Source organism: Myotis brandtii, unplaced genomic scaffold (genome assembly GCF_000412655.1).
Source record: "Myotis brandtii unplaced genomic scaffold, ASM41265v1 scaffold825, whole genome shotgun sequence".
NCBI classification, from domain to species: domain Eukaryota; kingdom Metazoa; phylum Chordata; class Mammalia; order Chiroptera; family Vespertilionidae; genus Myotis; species Myotis brandtii.
Window position 1 is genome coordinate 2,883,581 of NW_005371349.1, and position 21,273 is coordinate 2,904,853.

Below are 21,273 nucleotides of genomic sequence, written 5' to 3' on the forward strand. Positions count from 1 at the left end.
AATTAAACAATTATTGCCGAGGCCCTGGGGCACCATCCAGAAAGACAGCAGATTCCGCTTCTAACAGACACCCTGGAAGGCAGAGCGCGCTGCCTTCAGGGAGAGGCGCAGCCCCACGGAGCTGCAGGGCCCTCGCCAGGACCCTGCACTCATCCACGGAAGCTGAGCGTCAGGGAGACACGGAGCCGGGGGAGGAAATGGGTTTGGCATCGTTTTCATTCTAGTTAGCACAAAATATTTAAGGACATTCCAGATGACTTAGAACTATGAGGAGGCTGCTGGATTCTTTAGACTACAGTTTTTCCCTGCATTTTTGGGAAAATAAAGCAAAAAAAAAAAAAAAAAAGGGGGGGGGGGGGGAGGGGAGCAGGGGATCTGAAATCAACGACCAGGACATTTCCTTATAGCATACAAAGCCATTTTTAGCTCCTGGCCCAGAAATGGGAGGTGTGGATGCGGAGGGCCGCAGAGCGGAGACGGCCTGGTGGCAGCGCGGCAGGAGTTCGCCTGGAGCAGCTTCTGAGGGGCAAAGACTGAACACACACGGGTCAACGACCAGGAGCACCAGGCTTGCACCCCAACGGGGCGACTCCCTGATAGGGAAGGCTCGAGCCTCAACTCCGAGCTGCCTGGACCGGGGTGACGTGCGATAAAAACGGTCCCAGAAAAGCGCAGCGCAGAAGGTCCCCGCAGGGATGAGGCTCCCCACGGAGACGGGTTTGGAAGCTTCCCAACAAGCTGGCCTGTGCAGGAGCGTAGGCCGTGGGCATGTCCTTAGGCTCCACGGAGCCTCCAGCCCGGGCATGTATCCCCAGCGCTCTCTTGCCGGTGGGCTGCCCACGATGCCTATTTCTGCAGGAAGTGGGGCTCAGGTTTCTGCACCTTTGTGCATGAACATGTGGATGCCTCTCTAGACAAGAGCCGGGCTTCTGAACATCCAATTTATAAAGGCTCCGTTTTCACAGAGTAACATTTTAAACGCACGCATGAGGGGAACTAAGTGCTGAAGAGGAACCCGTGGCGAGCCCTGCTGTAAAGTAACGACTCATTTTGTAACCAATCATCGCCACCCCCTGGTTTGCTTTATGCATTTGGATATTCACATAATGGGGTTTATTAAGTGTCGCTGAGTAAGGCTGAGTATGCTTGGGGCAGCGGCAAGGTTATGGCACAAGGAGAAAGGGTGAGAAACCAGGAGAAAGGGTGAGAAACCAGACAAGTCAAACGGACCTCTTCCCACGTGCCCAGGAACAAAGCCGGCTTGCTTGGGCGAGTGGTATTTGCAAGATGTACTCATTACTTTCCAGACCACGGAGGCGGAGATGGGGCAGGGGGGCACTTACACTGCCATCGTGGGGACGGGGTCTGGGGCAAAATTCAAGAGCCAGAACCACGTTCCCTTTACTCAGCAGGACCTCGACTAAGCCCAAAGGGCAGCATCTGAGGCCTGCGGGAGGGGCGGGGGATTGTCCAGCAGAAACCACGCCCACGGGCTAGTGATCCAGGTTCTCATGACCTGGTGTCTTTACTGGGAGCGTGGAGAATGGGGTGCGGGGGGTTGAGCATCGTCCTCTAAGCTGGGGTGGCAGGTACCGACCATGGCAGAGAACAACTCTCTCACTGAGCTGGACGGAGCGGGCCAAACACCCAAAGGCGCCCAGACGGTGGTACTGGGGCTTAGGGAGGTGCAATCCCACCTCCTGGGAAAGGTGGGGCTGGTCCAGAGCAATGCTGGGCAGCAGCGGGGCGGGCACCGGGGAAGGCTGGCGGCGGTGCCCAGACCGAGCAGCGGCAGTGGGGTGATGAGATAATGGGGACTCACGAGGTCCCTTGGTGACTGTGCTAGACAAAGCACGGCGCTGGGGTGAGTGACAGAGTAATCGGGACTCATCTAGAAAGGCTGGGGCTGGGGCTGGGAAGCACACCAAGCCACAAGGAGCCACAGACAGCTCCACAGGAAAAAAAAAAAAAAGACAGAAAGAAAAACACCGGCCTGTCCCTGTATTATTGATTTTCTTGAAAAAGAAAGAGACCAGCTAATCCTTTAACGTCAGTCATTTCAATCTGAGGGCTGATCGCTGGTTGAAGTTCAAGTTCACTCAACATCAGAGTGGACTGTTTGGGTAGTGGGTTCACGCATTTTCGGGTGTGGGCAGAAATTCATTCTTCCTTGAGACCCGGGATCATGAGATAAAAGCAGAGGGTCAGCAACTGAGGGGCTGTACACGGGGACAGGGGTCCCCCAGAGGTCACGCCCACACAGGCCAGAGGAGCTGGTGGAAGACACTGCAGACCACGCTCCTGGGGTTGGCCAGGCAGGGGCGTGGCCAGGAGAGCCGCTCCGCTTGCCGCACCTACAGTGGCCGCCCAGCGTGACTGGCATCTTCCCACGGGCAAGTGGGGAGAAGAGTGAGAGGCAAGACCACACCGCCCTTTCCGGAGCCTCCAGAACTGAACGAGGAGGAGCTGACAAGAAGTGCATTGTGGGAGGAAAAATGAAAGGGAAAGAAACAAGGTGGGCCTCCCTGGTAGGTCCCCGAACAGGCACCCTCCTCTGAAGGAGGTGCTCGGATGCCCCAGCCCCTGTGAGCAAATCTCCTCTCGGCTTGCTTCATATTTTGGGGTGGGGGGTGCCAGCCAGAGAGGGAAGCTGCCACCGGCCGTTCACTGAGCGTAAGACCCTGCTCTGTTTTAGACTCAGCCACCCCACCAGACGCCCCACGAGGACAGCTCACTGTCCTGCCAGTCCTGCTAGCCTCCAGTGGGGGGCACCCTTCCTAGCTCACGGGGCTTCATTGCACTCCAGGTCCCCGACACCATGCAAACACGGGCAGCACTGATGCCGTATCCTGCTGGAGTTGTGCTCTGGGGCGCCTGCCCCTGCAGGTGTACAGCAGTGTCCCCGAGTCTCCACGTCCTGTGAAGTCACTGCCGTTGTCCCCCCTCACTGGTCGTGAGGCCTCTAGGCCACCTCCTGCCCCATAACTGGTAAGAATACGTATTCAAGTGATGGCAGCGGTGACCCACTTATTAGCAGATGTCACAGCCCCAGGGCACGGCGGCGATGCTGAAAGAACAGAGGGAGACATGGCAGGGAGGGACACGTCCTTGGGAAGGAGCCTTCTATTCCAACGCCGCTTCACTATCTAGGAGCCGAGCGAGGGGCGGCCGGAGCGACAGCTAATCAATCCGGTGACGCGCAGGATGTGCAGACGCGGATCACTGCACAGGCACCTTCCTCGGGCAGCGTCGCCCCAGCCCTCCACAAACGTCAAGCGCCAAGGGCTGAGGCCCAGGCGCGACCGGCCCCCGCCTCCCTGGGCCTGGCAGCGGGGCTGCCCTGCTAGCTGAGCAGGTCTGTCACCCGGGCCAGAGGACGTGGCTGAGAGGCCGAGGAGCAGGGCCCCAGGCTCTGCCTCAGCTCTGTGGCCCTGGGGGAAGTCACAGCCTCCAAGCCTCAGCTTTTTTTTTTTTTTTTCTGCTATAAAATGGGGGTAAGATGTCACGGACCTTACTGCGTGGTCCGAGGACCAAATCAGAAACGAGAAGGTAGCTGGCAACATGCTACGCCAATGCAAGACGAACCCCAGCAAGAAGGACCAGTCACGACCCGGCACACCACTGCCCGGGTGCACTGCTCCCTTAGAGCCCCCCAAAGGATGTGTCCCCCTCAGACAGTACTGTTTTAGGAAAAAACCAGTTGGTTTGAAAAAGCGGGCTGCACACTGGTTAAGTGCTGCAGATGGTCAGTGGCAAGTGTCGCCGAGTAAGAAGGACCCAAGAGGGAATCAGAGGACACGCCTCCTGACAAAGAAAGAGAACACAGAATTCTCAGGGAAGGCCCGGGGGACCCTTCTGATGTTACCTTGAGCCGGTTCCCAGACTCTCTGCTCTAGGAAGAGAGAGTCCAGCAGGCAGAACTCCCCCTCGGCCCCTAACACACACCTGCTTCTCCAGGGGCATTTCCGGAGGGAGTCTGGGGAGAACCCCTCTGTCCGGCAGAGGGTGGCGGGTCACCGGCCGGGCACCTGCATCTCTCTCCCCGGTCGCCCATGCCCTGGAGGTGGCTCTCACAGCTCCTGCGTTCAAGGCAGGGTGGCAAGCCAGGGTGATCTTGCCCTGTTTCAAGGCAGCCCATGAGGGCCCCCCCCTCAATACCGCCCGTGTGCGGCCGAGTCTCCAGCCGGGATGAGCTCCCTTCTGCCATCTGCGCTCCCAGCTCTGCTCGGCCCGTGCCTGCTGGGCTGCCGGTGACCCAGCAGCCCCTGTCCATCTGTGAATGGTGGTTGCCGCTCCTGTGACTGGCCAGGAGCCTTCAGCACTTGGGGAGTCCCACTGTCCCCCCAGGCTTCCCTCTGACACTGCAAAGGAGGAGGCAGTGACAGGGCCCAGGCCCTGGGCAGAGGAGGTGAAGAGCAGGCTGGGAAGCACTGTGGGTATGAGGAAGCGAAACAGGAACACTTGGCCGTGCCCTTGACTCTCGGGGACTGCGATCCATGTTCTGGTTCCCGGGCACTGGGGACAGTCTGAGCCTGGACTGGACTGATTTACGTAGCATCCTAGCACTTCACCACGGTCCCTGGCGCCTGCTCACTGTAGAGGAAGGAATGAAATGCTAAATTCTGGCTTTGTTTGCTACCAAAGCCGCAGAAGCTCTGCAGAAAGCATCCCAAGATATCCCAGCCCGGAGGCAAGGTTGCGGGTTTGAAAGAGCACTTCGCTAGTTGATCCTTCAAAGGAGCAGGAGGGGCGGCGGGTGGGGTCATGAGACGCCGAGGCCTGAAAGTAGGTCCTGATGTCAGTTCTCATGGTCCTCGTAACAGGGCTGGGTCGCTGCTGGCTCCAGCTGCGGCCACTTGCTGGGGCGCCCTGGGGAGCCCACCTGACTCACAGGACCCTCACCTCCCAGCACCCTGTGATGCGGCCCCTCCGAGGAGGGAGAGGGAGAAACCGATTCATGTCGGCTGCTCTGCACTCACAGGATGTGGGTGGGGTCGCCAGGTGCATGAGGGGAGGAAGAATTTTCCATTTGTTAAGGTCAAGGGCTTGGAGAGGGGACCGGGAGCTGCTGGGAGAGAAAGCTCCCTCCCTGTGTGTGGTCCGGACGCTGCACACGGAGTTAATATCCCCAATATTCTCATTCTGCGTGTGCAACGCAGCAGGCTCTGAAAATTAAACCGCAAAATGAAAGCCTGTACCTTTATCCCCCAGAACATACTGTCCCGGAATAGCAATGAAGAAGTGGTCATCAGGAGGCCCTTTCAAACACGCAGGCCCAGACAGGTGCACCTTCTGCCCAGGACAGAGAGGGCTGTGCCGGGGTCGGAAGGGCGCTTTAAGTCCGCTCACTGCCTTGCCCGACACTTGGGTGAAGCCTGGCTGGCAGCAAAGTCAGAAACGGCTGGTAGAGAGGGGCACAGAGAGGGGCACAGGAGCCTCCAGAAGGGAAGGACAACCTTCTGAACGAGGGTGACTGGAGGGCAAGGGGAAGGACGACCTTGGTTCCCATGATCTAAAGAGGCCGCTGGGGAAGATGCCATCATCACGAGCAACAGAGAGCCCAGGACTCAGGAAGGAACCCACACCTGCCGACCCCTTCTCCACTCGCTATGCCCCTCCCACCTCAGAAAAAGGGACGCAGAGCACCCAGTACTTAGGGTCGGGAGACACTGTCCTGCAGCAGCCAGGGACCTGGGAGCCACATGCAAAGCTGTGAAGTAACTCTGGAGACAAAGGCACGGTCCACCTGCCGTGAACTCTCCAAAGCGGGGGGGTGGGAGGTGAGGGGGGTGGGGAAGAGCATGCTGGAACTGCAGACGTTCCAGCAGCCCCGAGCCCCCAGCAGTGGGCAGGGTGGGAGGCAGCAATAGCCCAGTGAGAACAGACCGTGTCCGCTCCCCGTCCCCCACTACAGCTTTTACAGGCCCGGTGGCAATTAGCTGTAGGAGCTATAAGCACATGTCGGAACTGCAGACGTTCCAGCAGCCCCGAGCCGCCGGCAGTGGGCAGGGTGGGAGGCAGCAATAGCCCAGAGAGAACAGGCCGTGTCCGCTCCCCGTCCCCCTCCTGTTTCTACAGCTTTTGCAGGCCCGGTGGCAATTAGCTGTAGGAGCTATAAGCACGTATCTGGGCGGCGAAGGCAGTAATTAATGCCCGTCTGCTTTCCTGAAGGTTCCTTCTGTTCGGTCGGAGTTATTGAGATTCGGGGAGCGAGGCTTCCAGGATGTGGAAGGTTTGCAGGAAGAAGTGCAGGAACAATCGAGTAAGACAGTGATGATGCTTCTAAATAATTTACCCGGCCAACGGCAGCAGCCAAGATTCCCAGGCTCCGTATCTCCTTTGCCGTGGGAGGGGGATGTGCCGGGCAGAGCCTGCACAGGGGCCAGCGGCCCCCTGGGAAAGACCCACCCGAGGGCTCTGCATCGCCCCTCTGCCCACACGTTCCCTGTGCTCACGTGCTCCGTGTCTGTGTGAGCCGGCCCGTGCCAGTTAGAGATCCAGATGGGTTGCTACACTTCCTGGTACTTTTGCTAATGTTACCAATCACTGTCTTGCAATGCTAAGAGGCTAACAGACCTGGGCTCTCCTGGCTGCCCTACCTAGTTACTCTGCCCACCCCCAAGGTGGGGAGGCAGGGAAGGGGGTAGGAGCTCAGATGCATTTCCACTAAAAGATCAATTCCCAGCCAGAGCCGAACGTGGGAGAGAAGAAACACAGACCACGCGACGGCTCCGGAAATGCAGAGGGAAAACTTCTCGCCCAGGGTTTGGGCCACAGGACTCCTCTGGTAGGTCGCTGGGGTGGGGCTGGGGAAGGCAGGACAACCACTCAGCAGCCCCGGGGGTTAACGAATTCAGACACGAACGAACGAACGAACGAACGAACAACACAGCCGGCAAGGCCTGCGCGAACCTTCGCCAGGACAGGCGTAATTAACTTAAGAGGCCGGCTCCCCGAATCGCTCAGCTCTCTCCAAATCAGCTAAGTGGCCACGTGTCAAACTGTGTGTCACCTAGCACACCTAAATGTGTGTCAGGGCTGAGGACCAAGAGGAAGCAGAATATTAATAGATACTGCAAAAGGCAAAGAGAAACATTTCTCAGTCCCGCCCGCAAAGCAGGCAGAGATAAATAACTGTCTGGTTTTGTATCTTATTACTTCTCCTCCCCTCCGCCCCCGCCCAATGGCACAAAGCAATCAAGAAGGAGCCTGGAGATTCATCATCTTCCCTTGTCGGCGGGGGGCGGGGAGCAGGGAAGACGGGGAGCTCAGATGGCAGGGAAGGCTGGTGGCTCAGAAAAGCCTCCGGGGTCCCCCTGGAAAGCCAGTTAACACGGCTCAGTCCTGCCTGCCCGCGGGAAACCTGGGTCCACCGTATGCTCCTGGGCTGGCCAGGAGGGGGGTCAAAGCATGGACGTCTCCAGAAAAGTCGCCCTGGCACTCACTCCGACGGGGCTTTGCTAAGACTGCCCCTCAAACCCGAGCTACGTTCGCCGCCCTGAAGCTGGCCATGATCGGAATGCCAACTCCATACCACATATGACAGAGGCTGGCCGCCAGGACACTCTGGGGCTAGAGTCTTAGTGACACGATCCACTTCTGGCCAGGACCAAGGCCCCAGTAATGAGCAGAGTGTGGAGCCACGCAGACCTTTCTCTCGGGAGGGTTGTGCCAGAGGCTAGAGGCAGCCCACATGCCCAGGCGGGGCGGGGCCGCGGGCAGGCGCCAGGCCACTCACCAAGTAGACGCGGTAGACGTCCCCTCGGCGCAGGGGCCCCCAGCACAGGTCCGTGTCGTTGTACTTGGTGTCGGCCTCCACACCGCAGGAGTCGTTGCCAGTGGCGCTGCTGATAAAGAGAACAGTGGCTCAGAGTGGCCCTCCCTGCTTGGCTGGAAGCACACAGCAGGCCACATTATTAATCATTGGCAACCACTGAGCCCCCCACTCCCCCCATAGCAGCTTTTGGTCCAATAATCTGACTTTCCACAAACCGCATATTCCTGGGTTTTAGGGCATGCATCACTCGTTCCTGTCTGACCATCAGGACCCCCCAGGGGACTCCCAGTCACCTTCCCGATGGGGCAGGGCAGGGGACAGCTGTGGAGTGGGTCTCTGAGGGACAGTATGCACAGCTGGCTGGGTCGTGCTGACGGATTCACTCGGTGTGTGTTTCTACCCTGAAAACCCTGCCCTGACCGCCCAGGAAGCCCATGTGGCGACACGAGGGGGTTGGGGTGGGAGGGGACACTCACCAGGACACCTGCATGAGGGAGAAGGGCACGGCGGCAGCGTAGATGGCCAGGTCCCCGTACAGGTAGATGATGATGCAGAAATAGAACAGGTTGACCCCCACTGGAAGGAACAAAGTCACCAGTCAGGCAGCAACAGGAGCGCCGGCATTTTTTTTTGAGGACTCAGCTTCTACCCCTCCCATAGTTTTTGGTTCTCCTGGCTCCTATTCTCTCCCAAAAGGATGAGAAAACGACCCCAAAGCTACACTGTAATGCAGGCAGGAGACACATCTCCTCATGACTTTCACCCGAGAGAGGCTAAGTGAGGCTCCAGACAGGTTCCAGGTGAGTGAGAGGCGTGGGCTGGGGAGGAACCAGAGGCACCTTCAGGCTCGGGACAGGGTGTCTGGGGAAGGGGTGGAGGGGGAGAGGAGGGAGAGGGAGAAGAGATGTCCTGGGTGAGGCCCCTGGGCCAGGGTCCCCTTTACAGCCAAGCCCAGGCTCTAAGACAGAAGACGCTGCCAGGGAATTGAAAAGCAGAGAAGGTAACAGAAGGCGCAGCTTCTAAAGCTACAATGGGGAGGGTAAAGCCCTCAATTTCCAAAGACCAATGGCCAAGCCCCGGAGGGTCGGTGGCCAGGCGTGCGAGGAGAGGTGCTGGGAGAGGCAGCAGCAGGAGCGGTGCTCCAGGTGGGCCACTCTCCTTACGAAGCGTCACCTGACCTGGTCCCCTGGTCCCCTGACCTGCAGGAGGGGCCTGCACTCGGAGCTGGGAGTGCAGGCTCTGGTCCTGATCCCATTGGTCTCACTTCCCACACCCTGACCGCCTCCAACCCCGTACAGTGAGGACTCCACCGGCGCTAAACGCCGAGTGCCTCCAGCTATAAGACGCCGAAGAAAGGTCTGGGCCCTGCAGCCCCAGGGTCACGGCCCGACAGCCAGTCTCAAACCTCCGTTCAGACTGACTGCTCATTTTGATGGTACTGATCTCAAGCGGCTGGCTTCACGGGGAACAGAAAGAAAAATGAAGTGACAGCTCCCTCCCGATGCCGGTGGCTCAGAAAAGCCTCCGGGGCCCCAGGGGAAAGCCGGGACATGCTCCTCCTGGGCTCTCTGAGGGCGGCTCTGCTCCTAGGAGTCTCGAGGGGGGGGAAGACCAGGAAAAAACAGACCTTGAAAGAACCCAGGAGCCTCAGACAGCCTCACTGTCCAAGCTCAGTGGCCCCCGCGGTCTGCTTGCCACTCACACCCAGGCTCCAAGGACAGCCCATGCCCCAGCTTGTCTTTCTGCAGCGAGGAACTCCCCTCCCCCCCCCCAGCCTCTCCTTCACCTGCCACAGAATCAGGGAGGAACTCCCCGCCCCCCCCGGCCCCCAGCCTCTCCTTCACCTGCCACAGAATCTGGGGTCAGCTCTGTTTGTAAACTGCCACTGGCCCTCCCTGATCAATACATTTCATTACTAGACACAAAATGTTGGAAGATCAATGAATTTCCTGAGAGGACAGCAATGACGGAGGCCTGGCATTCCTAATGACAAGAGATGAGGCTGGTCTCATTTTGTGGGGGGTGGCGGCCTTTGGTGAGGGTGGTAGGTGACAATCTGTAAATCGGGAATAGAGCAGAGCAGTGGTTTTCAACGGGGGGGCAATTTTGTCCCGCAACCCCTACTGGGACATGTGACAATGTCATAGCTGGGAGGTGCTGCTGGAAACGCTTCTCAGCACCCGATGGGCACAGGACAGGCCCCCTGACAAAGGGTGGTCCGCCCGGACGGCAGCAGTGCTGAGTGGACACCGGAGACGACGGAGAAGGCGTCCTCTAAGCGGGCGCTGCTCGCACACGGATGTGCTTGCTATTCAGTTGAGGTAAACCAGGAGCCTACCGCACGGGAAGAGAAGACAAAACAAACCACAAGTTCCTAGAATTCTTAAGAAATCAGCGCGGAATACAAAACACGCAAATCAGAAAGGAGGTTTAAAAGGTAAGTGTCTGCCCTCCAATGTGCTTTTAAAAAAATATATTTTTTATTGATTTCAGAGAGAAAGAGAGAGGGAGAGAGAGAGAGAAACATCAAGGATGAGAGAGAATCACTGACTGGCTGCCTCCTGCACGCCCCCCACCTGGGGATTGAGCCCACAACCCGGGTTTGTGCTCTGACCAGGAATTGAACACTGACCTCCTGGTTCATAGGTTGACACTCAATCACTGAGCCACACCGGCCGGGCTCTACTGTGCATTTTATTTCAAAAGCTTGCATTTGGAAGGATGGTTTCAGGGGGGGACATGTTTACGATCTCTTATCTTAGTCTAGTGCAGTGATGGCGAACCTATGACACGCGTGTCAGAGGTGACATTCGAACTCATTTTTTTGGTTGATTTTTCTTTGTTAAATAGCATTTAAGTACATAAAATAAATATCAAAAATATAAATCTTTGTTTTACTATGGTTGCAAATATCAAAAAGTTTCTATATGTGACATGGCACCAGAGTTAAGTTAGGGTTTTTCAAAATGCTGACACGCTGAGCTCAAAGGTTCACCATCACTGGTCTAGTGAGGCGGGGAGAGGGCAGAAATGGAACAAATGGACACAGAAGTGGGCAGACACGGCCGATCTGGTTTTCACGAATCCTGGAAACCCTCTGTGAGGCTGGCACGGGGGATGGGAGCAGACGCTCGGGCCACCTTTGCCTGCTGATGACAATCTTTTGGACTAGACCCGTGGCCGGCAAACTGAGGCTCGCGAGCCACATGCGGCTCTTTGGCCCCTTGAGTGTGGCTCTTCCACAAAATACCACAAAATACCACATGCGGGCGCACATGTACAGTGCGACTGAAACTTCGTGGCCCATGGGCAGAAGTCGGTATTTTGTGGAAGAGCCACACCCAAGGGGCCAAAGAGCCGCATGTGGCTCGCGAGCTGCAGTTTGCCGAGCCGCAGTTTGCAGACCACTGGACTGGACAGTCCCATAACCCCACCAGTGGGAAAGAGAACACTCAGTGTCCTAAAAAGCAGCAAGGAGCTTCCAGTTCCTACACCCCCACCCCCATCCCAGCTCTAAGTACAGCCATGTTCACAACGGAAAAGAACGGGTGGTGACGCCCCCCGCTGCAGCCAGGGGCTCCGGCAAAGGGGCAGAAAACCTCCCAGGGGAGCTGCAAAGGCAAGGATGTCAGATGTGTCGGACTCTAAGAAGGAAAAACAGGTGTGAGCATTAAAAAACGACACTCTTGCATAGCTCCTCTTGCAAAAGAACGAGATTTGCCACGGAGGCATAAGGTGTTTTGGTGAAACACCCAACAAGCCAGCGCCCGAGCTCGGCTGGATCCTGTCAGCTTGCAGCCAAGCCCCCGAAGGGAAGGGCAGGAATCCCAAGCTGTGCAGTGCGCAGGTAGAGTGGGGAGAGGTTCTAAGGCCCTCAGATCCCAGACAGCAGCCCTGTGCACGGGCTCCCAGCGCCCTCTGCTGGCCACCAGGAAGAGACGAAAACACACTCAGCGAAGCCTCTACACAGAAGAGTCCAGAAGCAGAGAGACAAGTCAGAGGCAATCAAGCAAGAGGCACAACGTGACCAGCCGGCCTCCATGGGTCCCCTTCCTTGGGCAGCTGCTTAGGACTCCCGACCTCTATGTTCAGTAGGAGATAAGCAGCCACCTCTCTATTCCTAGCGCCGATGACCGAAGAGGAATCCAGGGAAACCACCTGAAGCCGCCCAGGTCTCTCGGCGGCTGGCTGCTCAGAGCACTGGGAGTGGGTCAGCAATCCGCTCCTCCCATCGCCTGCCCCGTCCCACTGTCCAGGTGGGACCCTCATTCCAAGCGCCCGGGTCAGTAGGAAGTGCTAGCCCTCCCGCTCCCTCGCCACCTTGGAAATAACGTGTACCTTTACTGAAGAACATGGAGGCCATCTGTCCCATTTCCACGCGGTCTGTGATTTCAAAAAGGTTCGGAGAGCCGCGTCTCTCTGTGGAGCCAGAGGACAAGGAAGAGGAGGAGGTCAGTTCACTTGGCTTCTAGAAGGGGCTACTGAGCTCAGAACTCTCCAGAATAATAAAATCCCCGCGTTTTAAACTCTTGAGAAAACTTTTCCTATTGCTTATGGTTCAAAATATCTAGAAAGGGACCTCAGGGATGCTGGTCGTGGGGTCAGAAGGGGACGCTTAGCCCTTGCTCGGCCAGAGCAGGGATCAGACTCTCGGGCATGTGCGGTGCGAGTGTGTGTGAGTGTGTGTGTGTGTGTGTGTGTGTGAGTGTATGTGTGTGTGTGTATGTGTGTGTGTGTGTGTGTGTGAGAGAGTGTGTGTGTGTGTGTGTGTGTGTGTGTGAGTGTGTGTGTGAGAGTGTGTATGTGTGTGTGTGTGTGTGTGTGTAGTGGGAAGGGAGGAAGGAGAGAACTCGGAGACCCTAGATTTACTGGCACACCCAGTGTGCACCAGCACTGAAACAGGTATTTCATTATTCCCACAACGGCAGCTGAGGTGGGAAGCTGGGGTGCCCAGGTTAGGCAACTTGCCCAAGCTGCAAGCGTTACTAAGTGCTGAGCCTGCAGGGGGAAGCCTGGGTCCTGGACTCCTTACTCTACCACGGAGCCTTCCCAGGAGCCACCTGCAGGCGAGAAGGGCCACGGGGTCTCTGCAGAGACTCCCCCAGTCCTCTCCGCAGGGAAAGGGACCCTGTGGCCCCAGGGAAGCGCAGGCTGGCCAGGAACCCCAAGACTTACGCACAGACAGGATGGGCCGTTTCTCTGCCCGCTCGTAGTTGTCCTGGACGAGACTGTCACTGTCAGAGGCGGTGGAGGAGCTGTCGTCTTCTTCCTAGGACAGGGCGCGGCAAGGAGGGGAACAAGCACAGGAAAGGGGTCCATTACGGCAGGAAACCCCGTGACAACGGAGCACCTGCCTCCTTTGTTATTTCTTTCTGGAAGGTATCTGATTGGGAAGCTCTCGCCACGTCCACTCGGTCACATTAGAAGGCGCAGGCACAGTTGGACGTTGGGTCCAAGGCCACGGCACAGACCCTGGTGCAGAAGCTCAGCGGGACTGAGCTGGGTCAAGGTGGGGCAGGAGGGACCCGGGAGGCAAACTGGAAAGAGCAGAGGCTGCAGGCGTTCTGTGAGCTTAGGTGGCTGCTAAGCTTTTGCTCGGGGATGGGTCCCTAGTAGCGCTGTGGACTCAGGTCCTCCACGCATCGGGAGGGAAAGGACTCGCCAATGAGTGGCACACAAGCGGACGGAGGCACTGCCTGGAGACTAGGGCAACGGGCGCACCTGGTGGTTCTCCATCCTCTTCCAGTGGAGCTGCGCGTTGGCTGCGGCCATGGCCTCTACCACAAAGGTCGTCGTCACAAAGCTGCAGGGGAAGGCCACGCGTGAATCGCCAAAGGCAGGCAGGAGGGTTAGAGGAGAAACAAAGAAAAAGGAGGAGTCATTTCAAAGACCTGACTGGACCAACAACCTGGCCAGACCGAAGCCCTGTCCCTCGTTGGAGCTGTTTCCTGGGAAACTCTCACGATGGGTCTGGCCTGATCAGAAGTGTGTGTGCGTGCGTGTGTGTGTGTGTGTGTGCGTGTGTGTGTGTGTGTGTGTGTGTACACGGGCTGCCTCCTGTGCTTGCCTCGATGTCCCCGTCCCCATGTAAAAGGTGTTTCGGATGCACGGGAGAGGCGACACAGGGCCATGCAGTACCGCACACCAAAAAGGGGCCTGTTGGGGGCAGGGGTGGGAGGACAGACCCCACCTGGTGCTCTAGGTCAGGAGGAGGAGGCAGGTTCACGGGCCCGCAAGGTGCCGGGAAGGGCAGAGGCAGCCTCCACTCTCCTTGCTGGGACACGGGCACGCGGTCAAGTCCCAATGACACGCTGATGACGGAGCACAGGCAGGATAATGGAAAAGGATCACTTGGCTCTGGAACCTGTCCTCGCCGCCCTTTTGGGGGTGGTGTATTTTCACTTTCCTAATAACCTGGCTAATATGAAAATAAGCTTGCATTTTTATGGCCTCCATCAAAAGGGAGGCAAGGAGGCGGCACCAGACATTTGCTGAGAAGTCAGACTACAGTGACAAATCACCCTTTCTCTTCCTCGTAAAGAAACCGGAGAGGCCGAGACGACAGCTGGGACTCACGGATGCTGCTGTAGCAGGAGGCACAGGGGAGGCGGCCTTCCCGCCACAGACCTGAGGGAGGGCTCTGTCCCTGCCACCACCACCTGGACAGCACGGCTCTGCCACTGGACTTGACCCGGAGCCCTCCGAGGGCTGTCACCTGCCCTAGGCAGACTCCTCAGCCCAGCAGTCAGGTGGCAGGTGCGATAGGAGTTAAATCCATATCCACTCCGGGTTGGGGGCGGGCAGCCAGCTCAGCATCTCCTAGGACGATTTCTCATTATCCTGCCTAAGTGACCATTTTAAGGCTTTAGATTTTCCCTTCTTTTTGGAAGTAAAACTAAAATCAATCTTAATTAAGGCGTGAAGAGGCTTCTCACGGTTGCACAAAGCCAACTCATTGATCATGTTCAAATATAAATGGGGTGAGCAAGGCGGGGGCATGGTGGCCCCTACCCGGGGCCCCCAATAATCACTCCCCACTCAGACGGCTGCCGGTGCTGAAGGGCCTTTAGAGGGGACAGCAGAGTCACAGAAGGACAAGGACTTTTAGGGCTCTTGGCTGCCAAGGCTCACAGGACGTCATTATGAGCCAACAGCACCAAGGTTGGCCCCCAAACCGCCCTAAGGAAAATGCATGAACGGACTGAAGAACTCGGGCATTCTCCTACCCCCCCGAGCCTCTTCAAGGTCTCAGTCAGCTCCAACTACCCATGTTCCGTTCTTCCACTCCTCTCTCCTGCCATCTGCTTAAATGCCGCCTCCGTGACCCCCGAGCACCGACCTGAAACTGTGATCACCCGCCCTCCCCCACTATGGTTGTGGGGTTTTGTCTCATTGTTACTACATCACCTTCTAACTGACTCTGCGGTTTACTTATTTGTTATCTTACTCCTCACTGCCTGTCTCCCACCAAAAAGGAGAGTGCAGGGCAGGGCTCCGTGCTGCTCAGTGGGGTACCAGCACCTGAGGACCGCGGGGTGTCACCTCTCCGGGGTGTTGACAGGTGGTGCCTCCCACCTCTTTTTTAGAGCTTGTGGATTCCTACCCAGGAGAGAGGGCTTCGTCCTGAATCCCTCACCAGCCTGGGCACTGGCTAACCGGCGTCAGACCTGCCTGCCTGCATCCCCCATGTGGCTCCGGGAGCAGGACCCTGGAGGGCTGAGAGGCGCCGGCCTGGGTGCTGCCGGGCATGAGGCAGGTGAGGGCAACACCCGGCTATGCGTGTGCTGTGTGTTTACCACTTACTACTCCATGAACTATCTGAAGCAAATTCTAAATTCCAAACCGATTTCCCGGCACCTTCAACAACTGTCAGATTCTCTTCCTGTGGCTCGGTGGTATTTCCTCAAGAATGTACACGAGGGGAGGCACCCCGGCCGGGGAGGAACCACGTGTGACATTCCAGTCTCCGTTTTAGCTGGTCAGGGCTGTGCAACGCTCCACCAGCACGAGGCACTGGAGACCTTTGTATCCCCCCCCCCTACCCCTTTCGGCCACCTTGTTGAAGACTCATCACCGACATCTTCCTGCCCCCAAGGACGTTTCCCCACCTCCCCGTGCTTCCTGGGCAGGCTGCTCAGCTTTGCCCCGGCCCCCAGCCCCCAGCCCTGAGCCCCGAGTGACAGCCTCTTACCTCATGAAGCCCAGGAACACCAGCAGGAACAGGCTGACAAGCCACCCAGCAGAGGCAAAGGCCTTGGGCATGGTGAGCGCGCCAGTGCCCACGATGAGGTTGAACATGTACACCAGTCCAACCTGGGACACACAGAAGCGACAGTCAAGCCCAGGCATTAACTAACCTCTCCCTCCAATGGCGCCCAAGGACGACCCAGGGGCAGCAAGACCACGGCGGCCAGGAGGCCTGCCTCCAGACAGGGAGGCAGGGAAGGAGGAGCATTCCACCCAGGTGCTCACCAGGCCTGCCCTGCACCCGGATGTTGGGGACCAGACCCCAACACTTGGATGACTGAAGCCCCACATCCCATGGATCCTTTCTAATGTCTCCGATGATCAGTTTTTTAAAAAAATATATTTTATTGATTTTTTACAGAGAGGAAGGGAGAGGGATAGAGAATTAGAAACATCGATGAGAGAGAAACATCAATCAGCTGCCTCCTGTACACCCCCTACTGGGGATGTGCCCGCAACTGAGGTACATGCCCTTGACCGGAATCGAACCTGGGACCCTTCAGTTCGCAGGCTGACACTCTATCCACTGAGCCAAACCGGTTAGGGCTGATCAGTTTTATGCTCCATTTTTGCCGCCACCACCCCACCTCTTGTCATTTCATTCCTCAGAGCTGCGTCACAGATGTTAGCTCTTTGCCCAACCAGACCGTGGTCTCCCATTTTTCCTAGCTCACCGGGCACGTGGCCCAGGCCTCCTCCCCACCCATTCTGCCATCGTCCTTCGGGACCCTGATATTCCTGCTGCTTCCCCTTCCCTGTCTTCCTCCCCACATGAACTTCAGGGATTTTTTTTAAAAGTTGAGATAGAATTCACATGCCATGAAATCCATTCCTTTAAAGCACACAGTTCAGTGGTTTTCAGTATATTCATGAGGTTGTGCAATCAGCATCACCATCTAATTCCACCTCATCCCCCCCAAAAAGGAACCCTGCACCCACCTGCAGCCGCTCCCCATTCCTGCTAGTCCCTGGCCACCAAGCTCAGTGCACTCGCAGTGTCACCGACTTCAGGGTTTAAACTCAACTCTAATTCACGCCAACCCGACTCCAGCTCCGTTAATTACAATTATTCCGCACCCCTCGGGCTGGCACACAGCCTCAAGACAGGAGTCCTCAGCGGGGCTGCGGGCCCTCGCTCAGGTCCTCTCGGACACGAGGCTGACAGTTTCATTGGTTTGAAGCATCATTATCTTAATGTGATCTCATGGACAGATCCCAGAAGGATGAAAAGTTTGGCTCGTCTTCCACAGCGCCCGATTGGATCACCACACTACAGTCAGGTGACACCCTGCTGGGAGCCCTGGCCCAGGGGGGGCTTGCGAGAACCCGAGGGTGGCAGCCGGGTGAGAAACAGGACACACAGCACACCTGGCCTTCCCAACAGGAAGTCCCCAGAGCTGGCTTTTCACAAGCAACTCAGTGTCCATGACACACTAATTTGTCCTTTTATTTTTTTATATTTTATTGATATTTTACAGAGAGGAAGGGAGAGAGATAGAGAGTTAGAAACATCGATCAGCTGCCTCCTGCACATCTCCCACTGGGGATGTGCCCCAACCAAGGTACATGCCCTTGACCGGAATCGAACCTGGGACCTTTCAGTCCCCAGGCCGACGCTCTATCCACTGAGGCAAACCAGTTTCGGCTAATTTGTCCTTTTGTTGGCTGACTTCAATCGCGCTGAGGCTGGTGTAACCCAGTGCGGGAATGAGCCCCTCAGCTAGCTCAGTTCTGCTCATTCGCTCGTCTATTCAGCAACTTCCCAGAGCCTCCCATGGGCCTGGCTCTGTGCTGGGAGCTGGGGAGAGGACACTGAGTAAGACAGACAGGGCCCTTGACCTCACGTGGGGGGAGAGGCAACAGAACAGTGATGAGCGCCTCGCAGAAGTGTCCTGAAGGAAAGAAGCAGGGCGCAGGGCACCGTGACAAAGGATCATGGGAACACTTTAACCACAGGACACTCAGGACCTGAAGGATGAGAGGGAGCCGCCCAGGCACAGGGCCAGGGAAGAACCTCCAGGTAAAGGCCTGAGGTGGGAAGGGAGGTACGGCCGAGGGGCTCTGAGGCAGGTCGGGCTGAAGCACAGCCAGGCAGTGGAACGGCGTGGGGCCCTGGTGCCCGTGATGGGGGTTCAACGTTTTGCAGGGTTTCTGGGCACTAACCGACCAGGCCCTGTTGATGACCTAACATTTGATCTCCCTGAAGCTTTGTTCTCTATCACTTTTTAAAAATATATATATTTTTATTGATCTCAGAGAGGATGGGAGAGGGAGAGAAATAGAAACATCAATGATGAGAGAGAATCACCGAACGGCTGTCTCCTGCACGCCCCCCACTGGGGATTGAGCCCACAACCCGGGCATGTGCCCTTGACCGGAATCAAACCTGGGACCCTTCAGTCCACAGGCTGATGCTCTATCCACTGAGCCAAACCAGCTAGGGCTCTATCTATCACTTTTATAAGAAGCAAACCTTGCCCTGGCCCGTGTGGTCCAGGTGGTTGGAGCCTTGTCCCCTACACCCTTCTGTAAGGTTCATTATCCACTGAGCCCAGATCCTGCTCTCACAGGGGATCAAGAACTATTCTCCCAGGATGACGGGGTGAAGGAGACCTCAGCAAGAAGGCATGCTCGCTCCTCATACCCTGACCACTAAGTCCTGGTAATGCCACCTCATCCTCAACACAGGCCCTCTCTCCCTACCAGTAGAATAAGAGAATACATGCCGTAGTTGATGCAAATGCCCAGAGCAGGCGCTCAAAAACCCCCGAACACACAGGAAATGAAAGATAAAAAATAGAAAAAAGCAGCCCGGCCGGTGTTGCTCAGCGGTTGAGTGTCGTTCCATGCACCAAGAGGTCACCTGTTGATTCCTGGTCAGGGCACACGCCCAGGTTGTGGGTTCGATCCCCAGGAGGGGACGTGCAGGAGGCAACCACTGGATGTATGTTTCTCTCTCATCGATGTTTCCATCTATGCCTCTCCCTTCCTCTTTCTCAAAAATCAATAAAAACATGTTTTTTAAAAAAAGCAGAAGCCACCGAGGCCTTTAGGGTTCACTGCCCTGTTGCCTGTGGGCACATGCTGACATGTGAAATGATTACATTTCAGCTGGAGGCACAAGAAAAGCGGGCATATCAAAGTTTTTTCGTTCCTCAAACTCAGTTGCAGAAATGACTCAGCTCTAAGCTCTCAGATGTTCTGAGCAGCAGCAGGAACCCCAGGGACTTTGATGGACACAGCGGACCTTACCCTGCTGGTACCAAAAGGAGGCTGTGTGCTGTGACACAATTGCTCAGATGAGAGGGACGCGATTCCGTTCACCCCAAGTTCAAGAAAGTGCCCCCCACCACCCCGCACGTTGCTGAGGTAAAGAAGGCTCCTCCCGTGCTGCACACGGATGGCCCATGCCCGGCGGGAAGACCCTGCTGTGGAGGATTTTCCAGCTGTTCTCAGAGGCACCTCCTCGGCCATCACACCACAGCTGTAGAGGCGGGGACGCTAACGGGAACAGGGCAGGCATCCCGGGCCGGGAAGGTCAGTGCAAAGCAGGGCGGCTGTTAAAGGCTAGGTAGGTTCTAGAAAGAGGACTCTTGCTGCTTAAGATGGTGCTGCTTTCCCTGGATACCTGGTAGCAACATGAGTCAGTCCTTTGATTATTCCCTCCCTCCAGCTACTTATCCAGGCAAGAGCACTCCATGATGTAAACATGGCCAATCTTACATCACACAAAGAAGATAAACGGAGTGTGTGTGTGTGTGTGTGTGTGTGGGGTAACACAATCCCAAGTTCGGAGAAATCAATCATTCCAGTTGTTCTAATTACAGACTCCACCAAACTGCAACTGAAGTGTCTGCGTGCTTCCTCTGCCTCTTACGCCATCCAAGACTGCAAAAGTTGTGCAACTTAAAATTCAGCTAAAAACCCAAGGCGTTTCAAACTGCTGACATGAGCAAAACCCAGGCAACAGCTGTCAATCACTGTCCATTTGAAGGACAGGCAGCACAGTGTGCAGGGGGTAGCGGCCCTGAGGTACAGAGTTGGCAAGTCAATTTCGTTTTCTTGACCGCTCTCTGATCAACATGTAAAAGGTGAACAAACCTGCTTTTGCTGGTTTGGCTCAATGGATAGAGCGGCAGCCTGCAGACAGAAGGGTCCTGGGTTGATTCTGATCAAGGGCACATGCCTGGGTTATGGGCTTGATCCCCAGTAGGGGGCGTGCATGCCAATCAATGATTCTCTCTCATCACTGATGTTTCTATTTCTCTCTCCCTCTATGAAATCAATGAAAATATATTTTTTTAAAAAGTGAACAAACCTGAGTCTCATAACACTGAGCCACCAAGGCTGCTGCTGGAGGTCCCCCACCCGGCTCTCCCCAGGGTCTAGGCACGCGGGGGCACGGGCTCGGGCTCGGGCTCGGGCCAGGCCAGGCCACTGCGAGCAGAGGGCTTCTCGGAAGCCAGGGCAACTCATGTGGGCAAAACAGGTTCTAAAAGTAAAACTCACGTAGGGAGAATAGAGCTCCCCGGTCTCCGTGATTTCACCCGCCATTTCCAAAAGTGAGGAAGGGCGCGCCGGCGGGGCGGGGCGTTCTTCCTCGCGGGGGCGGCGGCTGCTGCGGCTCCCTAAGGCAAAGAGCAGACGTCAGCTTGCGGATGGACCTGGACGGGCCTCGACGGAGGTGGCGGCAGGTCTGCAGACGCCCCCGCACCTCGCGCCCCGGTCCTTTATCACAGACACTCATGGTGTCCACGTCTGTAACAAGGCGGCCGGGGGGAGGTCTCCCGGGATGACGCCCACCTGGCTGGAGTTTCCTTGCCGCTCAGACCCCGAGTCATATAAGAGGCCTTGGAAGCCACGAAGCCGCAGGCACCACAAGCGCCCCCTTGCCACACTGTGGGACGCTTGCTCCCGGTTGAATGCAGGGACAGCGAGCTCACTACCGCACAGGGCAGCCCAAGTCACTGTCCGCCTCTCCGCCTAGGACGAGGGGCCAGGGGCTTTCCCAGGTCGCCCTCCAACCCAACTTCTTGCCCCAAAGCCTCGCCTTTTTAATGGGGCTTCCACTTCCTGAACCCCTAACCTGCTCTCTGCCCTCCCGGCCATAGGGCTCCCCACTCTCAAGCCTCCCCCTCTTCTCAAGAGCCCCCGTTCCGAGCCTCTCCCCGACTTCTCCCTCCCTCCAGAGAGAACCGGAATCTGCGCCGCCCCAGCCCACCCACCGTCGCGCGCGGCCCCTTACCTGC

General features: G+C 56.8%; 1 protein-coding gene across 2 annotated transcripts in view; it reads right to left on the minus strand.

Moving 5' to 3' along the window:
• TMEM104 (transmembrane protein 104) overlaps window positions 1–20,648 on the minus strand; it is a 40,765-nt gene extending 20,117 nt beyond the window's left edge. Inside the window, exons 1-7 of one of the 2 annotated variants that reach the window (XM_005884303.2) lie at window positions 20,534–20,648; window positions 15,969–16,090; window positions 13,499–13,580; window positions 12,953–13,046; window positions 12,116–12,196; window positions 8,254–8,353; window positions 7,739–7,844 (exon numbers count right to left, since the gene is read on the minus strand). In XM_005884303.2, the coding sequence (XP_005884365.1) occupies window positions 7,739–7,844; window positions 8,254–8,353; window positions 12,116–12,196; window positions 12,953–13,046; window positions 13,499–13,580; window positions 15,969–16,090; window positions 20,534–20,578 (630 nt within the window). In that variant the 5' untranslated portion in view covers window positions 20,579–20,648. Of the gene's footprint in view, window positions 1–7,738; window positions 7,848–8,253; window positions 8,354–12,115; window positions 12,197–12,952; window positions 13,047–13,498; window positions 13,581–15,968; window positions 16,091–20,533 lie in introns of both variants that reach the window. The other variant, XM_005884302.2, reaches the window with a different exon arrangement.
• Window positions 20,649–21,273: the final 625 nt, after the last annotated feature.